The following is a 17,611-nucleotide window of genomic DNA, read 5'->3' on the forward strand; positions in this document are numbered from 1 at the left end:
GATATCTGAGTGTGGCTGATCAGGTTGGGACCTTACCAGGTACAATGTATAAAGAAAATAGAGTCTATTCAAAGAAGATTAGCTTGTTGTATCAAGGGTTTATTTAGTAAGCACGAATGTGTGATGGAAATGCTCATCCAACTCCATCAGCAGAGTCTACAAAAGAGCCATAGTACAACAGTGTAATTTACAGTTGGAAATATATACCCTTTCTATAAGTAATAGTAGATTTAGTACAGTATTAAAAATGAACATTTAATGCTGATCTGCTATTTTAAACTTCTTGAAAAATTCATGATTGTAAATACTGTAAAAAACACTGACTCATTACATATCCTAGCAAACCTGATGTTACTGGATTCAATGTAACTCAAAATAAAATAAATAAACATTCATATCAGACAAGCAGTAAACACCACCTGACATGTATAGACATACTACACAGGTTAATGTTCTTAGAAAAGGCTCATTATAATCAGTTGGTCACCAAAAACGTGTGTGAAGCATTTACAGCACATTACAAGTGAGACCTCTCTGAACCTATTTGAGGACTATTTATTTCTACAAGAACTTGGAAGTGTATCTCATTATATAATGAAACAACTGATATATGTTATGACATAACTATAGTAATGGACTGACTGTACACAAGCATTTGACTATGGTAGCTGTCGGATTTGGGTAACGAACATGATCTTCATGGTGTGTAATGAATGTCAATGTTACTGATTTACATACACAAAGTACATATTATACACATTATGTGGACAGACACAACTTAAACACTTGAAGTCTCAGAACATACCGTCCAATGCTCAGAGATACTGTTTTTCCAGGGATATTCTTAGGGATGGAAGTCTATAGAGCTTGTGTCCAAACAGCCTCCCCCCCCCCCCACCCCCTCAGAGGCATGGAGTGCTGAAGTTGTGTTGTGGTATGCTGCAGTTCATCTCTGGAGATGCTGTCTAGCACATACTCATCTAGATGGCTTGGTCAGCGCAGCGGCCTGCCTTTTTGTGACATTGGTGCTGGCTGAGTAGGTGGTACTGGAGGTGCCATTGTTAGGTCACCCACCGGTGGTTGTACATCATCCTGTAGTGGGGGTGTAGGCTGGTAGGCTGATCTTGTGTCTGGTTTTCCGTGTTGTCACCTGGGGCTGACACATCTAGGATGCCTTGCCTGGATAGCGTAGCTAACAGTGCAGCTGTATCAACTGACTGTGGTATCAGTATGGAGTGGTACAATGATCGTGACACCGTGCTGTTGCTGACCTGTCAGTTTTTGTACATGGCAGATACCGTGATCATCGTGTCATGTAGAGACACTGTGATATCTTCTGGAAGGTAGTGCTTGACGTCGACTACGACGGGAAAGGGGATTGTGTTGCAGCATGAGGTCAAAGCGGCAATATTGTTCCCCAGCATCTCCGTCAAAGCCCACGCAAGCTTCAGTCTGTCAACAGACACAGTAGTGGTTTTGCCGACTATCATGATTTCAAATGTGTTGGGTCCCTGTCTTAGTACTTTATATGGTCCACTGTATGCTGGGTGCTGCGCTGGCTTGATGGCATCTGTGCGTAGCATTATGTGAGTGCAAGTCTGTAGATTTTTGTGCACAAATACAGGAGGTGTTGTGTGGTGCAACAACAGTGGGACTCTGATGCAGCATTTCTGTTTTCTAATCTGTCATAAGAGGTCTGGGAGGTCCTGTTGAGAGGCCAGACAAACGTGTGGTTCCTGAAGAGGGGCAGCAGTCTTTTTAGTAGTTGCAGGGGCAACAGTCTGGATGATTGACTGATCTGGCCTTGCAACACTAACCAAAACGGCCTTGCTGTGCTGGTACTGCAAACGGCTGAAAGCAAGGGGAAACTACAGCCGTAATTTTTCCTGAGGGCATGCAGCTTTACTGTATGGTTAAATGATGATGGCATCCTCTTGGGTAAAATATTCCGGAGGTAAAGTAGTCTCCCATTCAGATCTCCGGGAGGCGACTACTCAAGAGGACATCGTTATCAGGAGAAAGAAAACTGGCGTTCTACGGATCGGAGCATGGAATGTCAGATCCCTTAATCGGGCAGGTAGTTTAGAAAATTTAAAAAGGGAAATGGATTGGTTGAAGTTAGATGTAGTGGGAATTAGTGAAGTTTGGTGGCAGGAGGAACAAGACATTTGGTCAGGTGAATACAGGGTTATAAATACAAAATCAAATAGGGGTAATGCAGGAGTAGGTTTAATAATGAATAAAAAATAGGAGTGCGGGTAAGCTACTACCAACAGCATAGTGAACGCATTATTGTGGCCAAGATAGACACGAAGCCCATGCCTACCACAGTAGTACAAGTTTATATGCTAACTAGCTCAGCAGATGACAAAGAGAGTGATCAAATGTATGATGAGATAAACAAAATTATTCAGGTAGTGAAGGGAGACGAAAATTTAATAGTCATGGGTGACTGGAATTCGAGAGTAGGAAAAGGGAGAGAAGGAAACATAGTGGGTGAATATGGATTGGGGGAGAGAAATGAAAGAGGAAGCCGTCTGGTAGAATTTTGCACAGAGCATAACTTAATCATAGCTAACACTTAGTTCAAGAATCATAAAAGAAGGTTGTATACATGGAAGAATCCTGGAGATACTAGAAGGTAACAGATGGATTATATAATGGTAAGACAGAGATTTAGGAACCAGGTCTTAAATTGTAAGACATTTCCGGGGGGAGATGTGGATTCTGACCACAATCTATTGGTTATGAACTGTAGATTAAAACTGAAGAAACTGCAAAAAGGTGGGAATTTAAGGAGATGGGACCTGGATAAACTGACTATACCAGAGGTTGTACAGAGTTTCAGGAAGAGCATAAGGGAACAATTGACAGGAATGGGGAAAAGAAATACAGTAGAAGAAGAATGGGTAGCTCTGAATTTAATTGATGAAAGGAGAAAATATAAAAACGCAGTAAATGAAGCAGGCAAAAGGGAATACAAATGTCTCAAAAATGAGATTGACAGGAAGTGGAAAATGGCTAAGCAGGGATGGCTAGAGGACAAATGTAAGGATGTAAAAGCTTATCTCACTAGGGGTAAGATAGATACTGCCTACAGGAAAATTAGAGAGACCTTTGGAGAAAAGAGAGCCACTTGTATGAATATCAAGAGCTTAGATGGAAACTCAGTTCTAAGCAAAGAAGGGAAAGCAGAAAGGTGGAAGGAGTATATAGAGGGTCTATACAAGGGCGATGTACTTGAGGACAATATTATGGAAATGGAAGAGGATGTAGATGAAGATGAAATGGGAGATATGATACTGCGTGAAGAGTTTGACAGAACACTGAAAGACCTGAGTCGAAACAAGGCCTCGGAGTAGACAACATTCCATTGGAACTACTGACGGCCTTGGGAGAGCCAGTACTGACAAAACTCTACCATCTGGTAAGCAAGATGTACGAGACAGGTGAAATACCCTCAGACTTCAGGAAGAATATAATAATTCCAATCCCAAAGAAAGCAGGTGTTGACAGATGTGAAAATTACCGAACTATCAGTTTAATAAGTCATAGTTGCAAAATACTAACGCGAATTCTTTACAGACCAATGGAAAAATTGTTAGAAGCCGACCTCGGCGAATATCAGTTTGGATTCCGCAGAAATGTTGGGACACGTGAGGCAATACTGACCCTACAATTTATCTTATAAAATAGATTAAGAAAAGGCAAACCTACATTTCTAGCATTTGTAGACTTAGAGAAAGCTTTTGACAATGTTGACTGGAATACTCTCTTTCAAATTCTAATGGTGGCAGGGGTAAAATCCAGCGAGCGAAAGGCTATTTACAATTTGTACAGAAACCAGATGGCAGTTATAAGAGTCAAGGGGCATGTAAGGGAAGCAGCGGTTGGGAAGGGATTGAGACAGGGTTGTAGCCTGTCACCGATGTTATTCAATCTGTATATTGAGCAAGCAGTAAAGGAAACAAAAGAAAAATTCAGAGTAGGTATTAAAGTTCATGGAGAAGAAATAAAAATGTTGAGGTTCGCTGACGACATTGTAATTCTGTCAGAGAAAGCAAAGGACTTGGAAGAGCAGTTGAACGGAATGGACAATGTCTTGAAAGGAGGATATAAAATGAAAATCAACAAAAGCAAAATGAGGATAATGGAATGTAGTCGAATTAAGTCGGTTGATGTGGAGGGAATTAGATTAGGAAATGAGACACTTAAAGTAGTAAAGGAGTTTTGCTATTTGGGGAGCGAAATAACTGATGATGGTCGAAGTATAGAGGATATAAAATGTAGACTGGCAATGGCAAGGAAAGCGTTTCTGAAGAAGAGAAATTTGTTAACATCGAGTATAGATTTAAGTGTCAGGAAGTCATTTCTGAAAGTATTTGTATGGAGTGTAGCCATGTATGGAAATGAAACATGGACGGTAAATAGTTTGGACAAGAAGAGAACAGAAGCTTTTGAAATGTGGTGCTACAGAAGAATGCTGAAGATTAGATGGGTAGATCACATAACTAATGAGGAGGTATTGAATAGAATTGGGGAGAAGAGGAGTTGTGGCACAACTTGACAAGAAGAAGGGACCGGCTGGTAGGACATGTTCTGAGGCATCAAGGGATCACAAATTTAGCATTGGAGGGCAGCATGGAGGGTAAAAATCGTAGAGAGAGACCAATAGATGAATACACTAAGCAGATTCAGAAGGATGTAGGCTGCAGTAAGTACTGGGAGATGAAGAAGCTTGCACAGGATAGAGTAGCATGGAGAGCTGCATCAAACCAGTCTCAGGACTGAAGACAACAACAACAACAATGTCCCTGAGCGGAGCAGCTTCCACCCGAGTTGTTCAGTCGATGACCAAAAGGATATTACAAAATATGCTAGGTTCATATAGTGGCCCCATTAAATCTATATGTGCATGGCAAAAATGGCCCTTCAGGAAAGGGAAACTCCCTAACAGTGGCTGGTTGTGTCATGCTGTCTTCACCCTCTGGGATGGTATACATTATCATGTCCAAGTGGGACAATCCCTCTTTATATTTGGCCACACATAATGCTCTGAAACTTGTTCCATCATGGGGCATACTCCATGGTGAACTAAGTTATGGAGCAAGTAAAATATTGTTCAGTGATAGCAGGTTGTTGTTGTTGTGGTCTTCAGTCCTGAGACTGGTTTGATGCAGCTCTCCATGCTACTCTATCCTGTGCAAGCTTCTTCATCTCCCAGTACCTACTGCAACATACATCCTTCTGAATCTGCTTAGTGTATTCATCTCTTGGTCTCCCCCTACGATTTTTACCCTCCACGCTGCCCTCCATTACTACATTGGTGATCCCTTGATGCCTCAGAACATGTCCTACCAACCGATCCCTTCTTCCGGTCAAGTTGTGCCACAAACTTCTCTTCTCCCCAACCCTATTCAATACTTCCTCATTAGTTATGTGATCTACCCATCTAATCTTCAGCATTCTTCTGTAGCACCACATTTCAAAAGCTTCTGTTCTCTTCTTGTCCAAACTATTTACCGTCCATGTTTCATTTCCATACATGGCTACACTCCATACAAATACTTTCAGAAATGACTTCCTGACACTTAAATCTATACTCGATGTTAACAAATTTCTCTTCTTCAGAAACGCTTTCCTTGCCATTGCCAGTCTACATTTTATATCCTCTCTACTTCGACCATCATCAGTTATTTTGCTCCCCAAATAGCAAAACTCCTTTACTACTTTAAGTGTCTCATTTTCTAATCTAATTCCCTCAGCATCACTCGACTTAATTCGACTACATTCCATTATCCTCGTTTTGCTTTTGTTGATGTTCATCTTATATCCTCCCTTCAAGGCACCATCCATTCTGTTCAACTGCTCTTCCAAGTCCTTTGCTGTCTCTGACAGAATTACAATGTCATCGGCGAACCTCAAAGTTTTTATTTCTTCTCCATGGATTTTAATACCTACTCCAAATTTTTCTTTTGTTTCCTTTACTGCTTGCTCAATATGCAGATTGAATAACAACCACTGCTTCCCTTTCATGTCCCTCGACTCTTATAACTGCCATCTGGTTTCTGTACAAATTGTATATAGCCTTTCGCTCCCTGTATTTTACCCCTGCCACCTTTACAATTTGAAATAGAGTATTCCAGTCAACATTGTCAAAAGCTTTCTCTAAGTCTACAAATGCTAGAAATGTAGGTTTGCCTTTCCTTAATCTTTCTTCTAAGATTAGTCATAAGGTCAGTATTGCCTCACGTGTTCCAGTATTTCTACGGAATCCAAACTGATCTTCTCCGAGGTCAGCTTCTACTAGTTTTTCCATTCGTCTGTAAAGAATTCGTGTTAGTACTTTGCAGCTGTGGCTTATTAAGCTGATTGTCTAGTAATTCTCACATCTGTCAACACCTGCTTTCTTTGGGATTCGAATTATTATATTCTTCTTGAAGTCTGAGGGTATTTCGCCTGTTTCATACATCTTGCTCACCAGATGGTAGAGTTTTGTCAGGACTGGCTCTCCCAAGGCCGTCAGTAGTTCCAATGGAATGTTGTCTACTCCGGGGGCCTTGTTTCGACTCAGGTCTTTCAGTGCTCTGTCAAACTCTTCACGCAGTATCATATCTCCAATTTCATCTTCATCTACATCCTCTTCCATTTCCATAATATTGTCCTCAAGTGCATTACCCTTGTATAGACCCTCTATATACTCCTTCCACCTCTCTGCTTTCCCTTCTTTGCTTAGAACTGGGTTTCCATCTGAGCTCTTGATGTTCATACAAGTGGTTCTCTTTTCTCCAAAGGTCTCTTTAATTTTCCTGTAGGCAGTATCTATCTTACCCCTAGGGAGATAAGCCTCTACATCCTTACATTTGTCCTCTAGCCATCCCAGCTTAGCCATTTTGCACTTCCTGTCGATCTCATTTTTGAGACGTTTGTATTCTTTTTTGCCTGCTTCATTTACTGCATTTTTATATTTTCTCCTTTCATCAATTAAATTCAATATTTCTTCTGTTACCCAAGGATTTCTACTAGCCCTCTTCTTTTTACCTACTTGATCCTCTGCTTCCTTCACTACTTCATCCCTCAAAGCTACCCATTCTTCTTCTACTGCATTTCTTTCCCCCATTCCTGTCAATTGTTCCCTTATGCCCTCCCTCAAACTCTGTACAACCTCTGGTTCTTTCAGTTTATCCAGGTCCCATCTCCTTAAATTCCCACCTTTTTGCAGTTTCTTCAGTTTTAATCTACAGGTCATAACCAATAGATTGTGGTCAGAGTCCACATCTGCCCCTGGAAATGTCTTACAATTTAAAACGTGGTTCCTAAATCTCTGTCTTACCATTATATAATCTATCTGATACCTTTTAGTATCTCCAGGGTTCTTCCATGTATACAACCTTCTATCATGATTCTTAAACCAAGTATTAGCTATGATTATGTTGTGCTCTGTGCAAAATTCTACCAGGCGGCTTCCTCTTTCATTTCTTATCCCCGATCCACATTCACCTACTACGTTTCCTTCTCTCCCTTTTCGTACACTCGAATTCCAGTCACCCATGACTATTAAATTTTCATCTCCCTTCACTATCTGAATAATTTCTTTTATTTCATCATACATTTCTTCAATTTCTATGTCATCTGCAGAGCTAGTTGGCATATAAACTTGTACTACTGTAGTAGGTGTGGGCTTCGTATCTATCTTGGCCACAATAATGCGTTCACTATGCTGTTTGTAGAAGCTTACCTGCATTCCTATTTTCCTATTCATTATTAAACCTACTCCTGCATTACCCCTATTTGATTTTGTGTTTATAACCCTGTAGTCACCTGACGAGAAGTCTTGTTCCTCCTGCCACCGAACTTCACTAATTCCCACTATATCTAACTTTAACCTATCCATTTCCCTTTTTAAATTTTCTAACCTACCTGCCCGATTAAGGGATCTGACATTCCACGCTCCGATCCGTAGAACGCCAGTTTTGTTTCTCCTGATAACGACATCCTCTTGAGTAGTCCCCGCCCGGAGATCCGAATGGGGGACTATTTTACCTCCGGAATATTTTACCCAAGAGGACGCCATCATCATTTAATCATACAGTAAAGCTGCATGCCCTCCGGAAAAATTACGGCCGTAGTTTCCCCTTGCTTTCAGCCGTTCGCAGTACCAGCACAGCAAGGCCGTTTTGGTTATTGTTACAAGGCCAGATCAGTCAATCATGTAGACTGTTGCCCTTGCAACTACTGAAAAGGCTGCTGCCCCTCTTCAGGAACCACACGTTTGTCTGGCCTCTCAACAGATACCCCTCCGTTGTGGTTGTACCTACGGTATGGCTATCTGTATCGCTGAGGCACGCAAGCCTCCCCACCAACGGCAAGGTCCATGGTTCATGGGGAGGGATAGCAGGTTAGAAAGGTAATTGCCTCCCCATTGATATGTCACACCAAACTAGTTTGTTGGTTCCGGGCACTGGGAATTTTCATAGTTTTAATCCCGTGTCGCTGCCTGACAAAAATTGTTCCAGGTCCACATATGTTGCCTGTGCATATGCAAGGTTACCAAAATCCAGTTGAGTGGTCACCGCCGCTAAGTGGGACATGTGGTCCGCAACCATACTGTCTGCTCCACACACGTGGTAAATGTCTTTTGTAAACTGTGAGATGTGGTCCAAGGGCCTAAACTTGCATGGTGTGGTGTTGGTATATGGATTCTTTACAGCATCAGCTAATGGGCGATAGTCTGTATAGATAGTAAGTGTAAGTGGTATCCCTTCAATATCGCCGCGGTATAGCACACCACTTTGTACATAGGCAGTAGTTCGTGGTCTAAGGTTGACCACTTCCTTTGAGATTCTCTCAGTTTCCTTGAGGAAAAACAGCAAGGTTATGTCATCCATGGCACTTCCTGCTGTAATACAGTACCTGTCACTCGGTCTCTCGTGTCTAATGTAATGATAAGATGAGAATCCGGTGAAGGTAGTGCAAGTGTGACTGTTTGGGCTAGTTGAGCTTCAATGTTGTCCAATGGAGTTTACATCTAAGCTGTCCATTAGCTTCCTCTTTCACACTGTATTTTTCCCCTGTAGAGCTTCTGTGGTGGGTAGCAGAGTTTCATGGGGTATGTGTCGTCAGTAGAAATTGACAACGCTGAGAAATTTACGTAGTTCTATGTAGTTCTTAGTAATTTGTGGGAGGGCACCAGTTAATAATCTACTCAATTTTGTCCTGTTTCGGCCATATGCCTGTTGCATTGACTAAATGGCCAACGAACGTGACACAAGGCTGTCGCAGTTGGCATTTGTCAGTATTAATTTACACCACGTGTTGTGACAGCTTGTCATATACTCCACACAGGTGTTGTTCGTGTTCCTCTGTGGATTTTGAGAATACAGTTAAATCATGTAAATAGCAGTGACAGTGTGGCACATTGAAAAATGACCCATCAGTGAACCTTTGCCACATCTGTGTGGCGTTTTTCAATGTAAATGGCATGAATAAGTATTCATCTAAACCAAATGGAGTGATAATAGCCATTTTGTGAACGTCCTCCAGGCCACAGGTATTTGGGAGTATGCTCTTTTACAGTCCAGTATGCCAACTCATGTGCAAAATCTTGGGTATTCGGGACTGGGTAGCTATCTACGAGGGTTGAAACTTAAATGGTGGCAACTGCTTATTCACAACCGATACAAAAGAGTTACATGTTTGCACCTGTTACTGTCCTTCAAAGTAGTCACCAGTGTTGTGTAGAACCTATTGCCAGCGATGTGGAAGTCATAGTATACCGTTAGCAGTGCCTGTTCTGTTGATGGTGCAAATGGAGCGGCCTACTGCCTGTTGAATCTCTGGAACAGTTCTGAAGCGAATGCCACGAAGTGGTACCTTCATCTTTGGAATCAAATGCACAGTATTACTGTTCGTTTTTGGAGCATCACCTGTGATCAGCTTTGCCAATGAAGCGGCAACACTTTCTATGCAATCCACTCATCATTTTGCTTGACAATGCACGGGCGCATCCAGCGCAAGCTGTGGCTGTTCTCTTCAGTCGATGGGACTGGGAAGTACTGTACCATCCACCATACTCCCCAGATTTAAGCTCTTGTGACTTTGATTTGATTCTGAAGATGAAGGAACCACTTTGTGGTATTCGCTTCAGAACTGTTCCAGAGATTCGACAGGCAGTAGACCTCTCCATTCGCACCATTAACAGAACAGGCTCTGGTAACAGTATACTATGCCTTCCACATCACTGGCAATGAATTCTGCACAACGCTGGTGTCTACTTTAAAGGACAGTAACGGGTGCAAACATGTAACTCTTTTGTATTGGTTGTGAATAAATAGTTGCCACTATTTAAGTTCCAACCCTTGTATAATTGTTCTGGCATTGCGGTACCAGCAATCGCTGCTGAGGCACCATGTACCGTCATTCTTTGGCCACATAGTGACAGGTGATGCTTATGCATTGTCCGAAGGCCTGATTATACTGTCCTGGAGAAATTCTTCAATGGCTGCCCTGAGTTTGTGGGGGGGGGGGGGGGGGGGGGGGCGGCAGCATACAGGCAGTCCCAGAGTCGTACTAATTCTGTGGACAAGTAGTTTGTAACTATGCAGACTGTTTTGTTTGATAGGGGTGGCCCAGGTAACAAAATCCTGTTGTCTGATCTGTTCACAGGTGTGGTAGCCTCATCAGTGGGTAACCCGCTCATGAGAACTGAAAAACTGTCACTATTTGACCTGCTCATGAGAGCATAAACAGTGTCACTGTTCAACCTGCTTGCGAGAGCTGTATCTTCAAGTATAATAGGCACTGTACTAACCTGTGTATCTGTGCTAGTGGTTGTACAGTTATCTCTTGGCTCTCAGGTGCACTGGGCTGTCTGTAGTTGCTGCCGAAATCATTGCAGTTGTCTGTCCAGTTGGTGATGCAGCTGTATAGCTGCTCGTTCTCTGTACATGTTTTGTTGTTCACATAGGCCATGATCTTTTCATGGAGTTCATCACAAACTGTTGCATGCTGTAATGCAAGATCCACTGCAGTCTCCATGTCTAGTGGTGGAGGAGGAGGGTCTATAGTGGACGGCAGACTGTCACTGCAGAGGTCCCCTATAGAGTGTAGTCTGTCGCGTTGTAATAATACCCTGCTGAGATCTGGGATGAGGCAGTAATGATGAAAGAAGTCCACTCTGAGCACTAGTTCCACCGTTTCGGCCACAAAGAGGAAGTCCATGGACGTGATGTGTGGTCATCTATCCAGAGAATCGTGGAGGTTGTCCCAATTACTGGTATATTGAATCATTTGCCACTCAGAGTTGTATGATTGAGCACTTGTGATCTCCTGTGGTGAGATGTGGGGGTAGCATGCTGATGTCCATGCCCTTATTGACCAGCAGGTACTGGTGTATCCAGGTGTCGTAAACAAACAGTCGTGCGCTGTCTGCCCATTTGTGTGGTTCTTATGTGCTTTGGTATCTCTGGTAGAAAGGCGGCTTGTTGTAGAGAGGTAGGCTGGTGCGCCTTGGGCCATTCCACTGGTGTATTTTGGGTAGCCACATGGCTATTGGCAGTAGCATGTGTTGGTGCTGAAACACACATGGAACCAGCAGTAGCCACTTGTCGTTTTCATTTTGGCTGGGCTGTGTTGTGGCGGCCCAGGCATTGGCCATCTCAATTGTTTGTTTATTTCCTGCAAGAGCTGGGTGCCTGTGCCTTGATTGTTGCAGCACTGCAGTGGTTGTGCCCTGCAAGGCAGTTGGGGTTCAGTTGCAAGGAGGAGGAGGGGGTTTCCTGGGGTCTGCAAGCAGTCTTTTGCGCTGTGACTGCCACTGCTGCCATCCTTGTCTGTTGTGCACCATATCCGTCACTGGCATGGTAGCAGTAGATAGGTGTCCTAGCACTGATTAGTGTCCAGTGATGTGCGAGCGCTAGCATCCTATTGACCAGTTGCAAGTGCATTTCCAATGGTGTGTTCACATGTACTAGAAGTGTTGCCTGTATTCGCTCTGGGAGCTCGAGTAACAATAATGACCATAAAGCCCGTCTGGTAGTAGGTTGTTATCAATTTTCAGGCACAGTTTGTGCCATAATGCCAATGGTTTGTCATCACCCAGTAGCATCTGAGTTATGGTGAGGTGCAGTTGTTGCTTCGGTTTGCATGATAATTGTTACAATATTAGTGGCTTCACCGTCTCATACTTGTGTGCAGTCAGAGTACTTAGTAGTAGATCGGTGACGAGATACACTTGTTCACTGAGATGATTGAGAAGTATTAACAGCTTGCTCTGGTTGTCCTCAATCCCTGCTGTCCTTATCATAAATTTGCATAGAGCAAACTGCACTTCTAGTGAGTCTGTGTGAATGGGTGGCAGGTGGAGTTTGATAGACGGTGGGTGGTTTCTGTAGTGGTAATTTTGTGTTGGTTACACTGAGTTGTCAAAGTGCTGTAATTGCATGGCACTGCTCGGACTGACTGTGGTGACCTGATGAGGTATGGCCACTGTTTGCTGTACTTGTCGGCATGGTGTGGTGTGATATTCCGATTGGAGCTGTGGTCCAGCATGCGCCGTGGCTGGCTGGGTGGTGATGTCACACCTGTGGAGTGGCAAGTGTTGCGGTGTGGCTGATATCTCTGTGATGTCATCTGTGTGATGTATAGAGACATCAGCAGACTGAGGAGAAGTATAATTCTGTTGGATATCACAGTTTTCTGGCAGTGTTTGTCGGTGTGTCCACTGTGCAAACTGTTTTGTTAGTCACATCGCGGGCGTGGCAGTTGCTGCGGTGTTGTTGTAATGAAACACAGTGTGCAGCACGGGTGATGCAGGAAGTAAGTCCGTGTTAATGGCCTTGCACCCCTCAATCATAATGTATGTTGCAGTAGGTAAGGTGAAGTCACAGTCGGTCGGAGGTCATCGAAGCATGGGAGGTCCGTGCAGTGTGCCTATAGGATCAGCGGTGTGTTGTGTAATCATCGTCAGCTCCATAAATTTGTGGTAGATCATCAGTCCATGTGGTATGGGGTTCACTGTAGGCATGGTGGTGATGTCTGGCAAGAACCTGATGCCCTTCATTGTCAGTGTGGGTCATGTAGAGGTTAGGTTGTAATTCTGATATCCATCTTGTGGTTGTAGTGCTTTTGATGTGTCTCTTGTGGCATCCTGGTAGTTGTTGATGTGTGGTCATGGTAAATAGTTGTGTCATGCATCCATAACAGCACACAGTGGGCATGAGCTTATCCCAGTGCAAGCTGGGGTGTGGGGAGTGGTGTAGCCAGAAGGGCCGTGACGTCATGTCCGAGATGTGCTGTGATACATGGCACAGCTTCCATGATGTCACCTGTGTGACACGTGAGAATGGAAGCTGTTTGCCGAAAAATTCCATCCTGTTCAAAATCACTGTTAACTGGCACTATCTGTGCCTGAGACCACCAAGTACACTGTCCTACATGTTTGTTTGTTGTCGCTGATAGTTCACCGTTTGTTACGTCACTGTGCCTGACATCTCAATAATGGTAGAGTCACTCAGTTGATAGAGAGATGTGTGAGTAGCATTAGTACTAGCTGAATGTATATCAATTGGAATATTGGAATATTGGAATGGTAGGGGCGGTAGGGTAGCACCATTGTTCTTAAGGCCGACTGTCATTGTCCCTTCGTTGTGTAGTCTGACGAGGTTAGTGTCCACATAAGTACTTGTGGCACTATTTTCAGGGTTTGTTAAACACACTGTGGTTGATGAAAGTTCAGTATCATAGTCCTTATGTGTGCGCTGATGTGACAATGTTTGTACTGTTGTGCGGATATTAAACACAGAAGTATTGCTATTTTCTTCTTGTAGCAGTGAAAAGTCATTAGATAAACACTCGCAACACTTGCTGTCATTGACTGTAGCTGGCTGACCATCGGTGTGTGTAGGATCCACGTGAGCAAGGTGTTGGGTTTTCATGTTGGGTGGAGGTCGAGCAACATGTCACATGAAATTGTCGTGGTGCGGTTGTCAAAAAACTCGGGGTCACCAATGTAGGATTTGGGAAATTAATACAATGTTCATGATATGTAATGACTGTGAACATTACTGTTTCACATACACAATATTTATTTATACTTGTTATATGGACAGATACAACTTAAACACTTGGTATCTCATAACACACTGCCCAAGGTCCAGAGGTACTGTTTTTGCAGCGATATTCTTGGGGACCGAAGTCCATAGAGCTTGTGTTCCCACATAGTTTTTATGTTAAATTTTCCGTATAAAATTACGCATAAATGCCTATATTATTGCTAATAATGATTTTTGTTAGTTATTTATTTTAAAATGAATTATAGAGACTATGTGTGAGGGTTGGCCATAAAGTTTTAATTATCACATGAAAAAAGTAAAGTTATATAATTAATTTTATGTTTGTTTGTTGGTCCATGTGTGCAATCCTGATACATACTGTAATCTCTATGCCTATTGATAAACTGCATGACACTGGCAATTCACTTTAACAACAAGTTGTGACTTTTATTTTAATTCCTCTAGCAGCATGCTAGAGTACGGTGGTGCAGGGATTTTAGTGTGCATCTTGAATGCAGACATGTACCTGAAAACATGCTCAGAGTTAATTATGCAACTTCATTTTTTGAAAGTGGTAATAAAACTTTATGACTTTATTTATTCATATAGAGTAATGTCTCATACATTTCATGCATTCACTGGGTGGATAAGGGATAAAAGAGGTCCAAACAAAAATCAGTGAGTCAATGAAAATGGTTAAAAAACAATAGGGCATCAATAAAAACAATCATCTGTCAGTATTATATCAACACTGCCAAGCTTCCAGTTATGATTACAAAGTCTTTATTATGCACAGCAACCAGCAAACAACACATATTGAGCAGATACAAAACATAGTTCACAATAAGATCGAAAGTTCACCAAATTCGAAGATAGAGCACTGCTCATTCTATCATCAATGGTGATCTATGGTTGTCACACATCCATTGTCATCTATGAATCAAAGAGCTTGTGTTTTGTTTTCAGTGAGCGTTCACCATCTGATCAGACACTAACAGTAACCTCCATGACTCCACCATAAGGTGTACAGAAACATGTCACATGGCCTGCAGGAAGAAGAGGATAAATTTATGAAATGGACATAAAAAAGGAAAAAATGATAAATTTTAGAGCCAAAGTCTCTCTATTTCTAGCAAAATAGAGGAAAGAATTGTAAGCAACTGGAGTATAATATCCTCACAACTGATGAAAAGTTTCATTTTTTCAACATTTTCCCTCTGTTTTCTGGTTGTGAAAGCCTCTCTTTCCAAAATCTATAATTTTTTACCATATTTCTGTCTCTTGTCATCTGGTTAGTATATTTTTTATTGCTCATTGAGATGTGTAAATAAATGCCATGGTAAGATACTCTGTAGGAAGTCTGTTTGAAATTAACCAATTATATAATCAATTCCTTAACAATATTCAGCTGAACAATATCAACAAATATTTTCATCATACCCTTCCTTCAATGTAATGCAATCAAAGCTCCTGGAAGATGTCCTATATACAGGTAAGTAATTTAAAATGCTCTGAAAATCCAAATTAAATTTCATATATTTGCTTTGCAAATTCTGTAATCAAGGATGTTACTATGTGACACATACCTCATTTGGAAGTGAGAAATCATATATTGAGGAAAACTGACCTTTCTCAGATAGAACTAAGGTGAATAGCTCAAGCCCATGAAACTGCTCACACAGCCTGAAGTGTGTTTACAACATAAGAAGATGAAGTGGCAGTCAGATCTCTGGCACCAGTCACATGGGCTTCATGTCATCTCAGGCAAGGCCTTCATCTGCTCCCCAGTTAGGGCAGTCCCATTAATAACTACACCAGTGATGATTAGCAACACAAGGAGTAATGACATTGCCTCACTGTAAATATTGCTGCCTTCACCGCATACACAGCATAAAGTCCCACGCATGTGCAATTTCCCACACGGCATCAAAAAGAGATACTCGCAAGAGGTATGTTTTAGTGGTTCTGCAGCAAACACATCCCAAGCTGCAGAAGTTAATGAGCAGTTTATGGAATTTCTGACTTCTCAAGCCACAACCCAGAAAATTTAGTTGAATACATTCACTAGCAAACACCCATTGAGGTTCCTTTTGGACACTAGTGTTTCTGCATGATTGCTAAACAATCTTCTTACTAAAGTTTAGGTTCACCACCATTGCAGGCAGCCAAGACAAATCTTTGGGCTTATGGATGAAACCATGTGCCTTTGTGGGGAAAGTTTCCAGTATTAGTCCCTTATCTATCTGACCCCAAAGTGGACAATGTTCTTGGGATAAACTCTTTCAAGACATTTGAATTTATGGTTCATGAGACAGCACATGCTGTGCAATATCAAGGGTCTTGTACTACCTTAAGTTAGTTAGTTACGTGTTCCATTGATCAATAGCATGGAAAAACCATTATGATGTGGAACATGTCAAATGCACAAGAAAGGCACACAGGAAACAAGTTTTTTTCTTTCTTTTTTGCATTATAGTGTTATATCTAAATATTTCTATTATCTATCCCATTCCCTTAAATGGCACAAAATGCATGTATTAAAACTCCAGATTTATTTAGTCATATTCAAGAATTCATCTATGGTGTATAACGAGTTGTCAAGAGGCATGATTTCAATTTATTTTTGAAACTGTTACTGCTTTCTGTCAGACATTTTATTTCATCTGGTAATTTATCAAAAAGTTTTATAGCAGCGTATTTTACCCCTTTCTGTGCCAAAGATAAGTTAAATAAAGGATAGTGTAGGTCTTCATTTTGTCTGGTATTGTAATCATGAATGTCACTGTTGATTTTAAACTGGTCCATGTTGTTGAGAAATAAATTCATTACTGATTAAATGTACTGTGAAGCAGTTGTAAGAATTCCTCACCTTTCAAACAGATGCCTACAAGATGTGCGACTATGAACCCCACACATTATTCTAACTACTTTCTTTTGAGCAGTGAATACCTTTTGCCTAAGTGTTGAGTTGCCCCAGAATATTATTCCGTATGACATCAGAGAGTGGAAATATGCAAAGTATGTTAGCTTACCAATTTCTACATCCTCAAAATTGGCAATTATTCTGATTGCAAAGTTACTGAACCTAGTCGCTTTAGGAGATCCAAAATATGACTTTTCCAGTTAAAATTCTCCTCTATATGTACACCCAAAAACTTGGTATGCTCTACCCTGGCTATTGACTTCTTTTGATGTGTTATGTTTATTGAAAGAATTATACTTTTTGCAGCCGAAAATTGGATGTACTGTGTTTTTTTGAAGTTCAGAGCAAGCCCATTTGCAGAAAACCAATTAATAACTTTTCCAAAGATCTTATTTCTATCATTTTCTATCAGAATTTTTTTTATTGGATTAATAATTATACTTGTATCATCAGCAAACATTGTCAGTTCAGCATCTTGTTTGACATAAAGGGAGGTCATTCACATATATCAAGAACAGGAGGGGACCGCTGATCGGACCTTGTGGAACACTTAATGCAGTTTCGCCCCAGTTAGATGAAGTGGCAAATTCCTTTGAATCACTTGAAGCATATAAAGAGACTTATTGCTTCCTGTTCT

General features: G+C 41.6%; 1 protein-coding gene across 1 annotated transcript in view; it reads left to right on the forward strand.

Annotated features, from left to right (window-relative positions):
* The window catches only part of LOC126180927 (probable ATP-dependent DNA helicase HFM1), a 116,435-nt gene that overhangs the window by 27,589 nt on the left and 71,235 nt on the right, over window positions 1–17,611 (forward strand). Inside the window, exon 2 of the mRNA XM_049924734.1 lies at window positions 15,460–15,543. Within this exon, the coding sequence (XP_049780691.1) occupies window positions 15,460–15,543 (84 nt within the window). The remainder of the gene's footprint in view (window positions 1–15,459; window positions 15,544–17,611) is intronic.

This window comes from Schistocerca cancellata, chromosome 1 (assembly GCF_023864275.1).
Source record: "Schistocerca cancellata isolate TAMUIC-IGC-003103 chromosome 1, iqSchCanc2.1, whole genome shotgun sequence".
In the NCBI taxonomy this organism is placed as follows: Eukaryota; Metazoa; Arthropoda; class Insecta; order Orthoptera; family Acrididae; genus Schistocerca; species Schistocerca cancellata.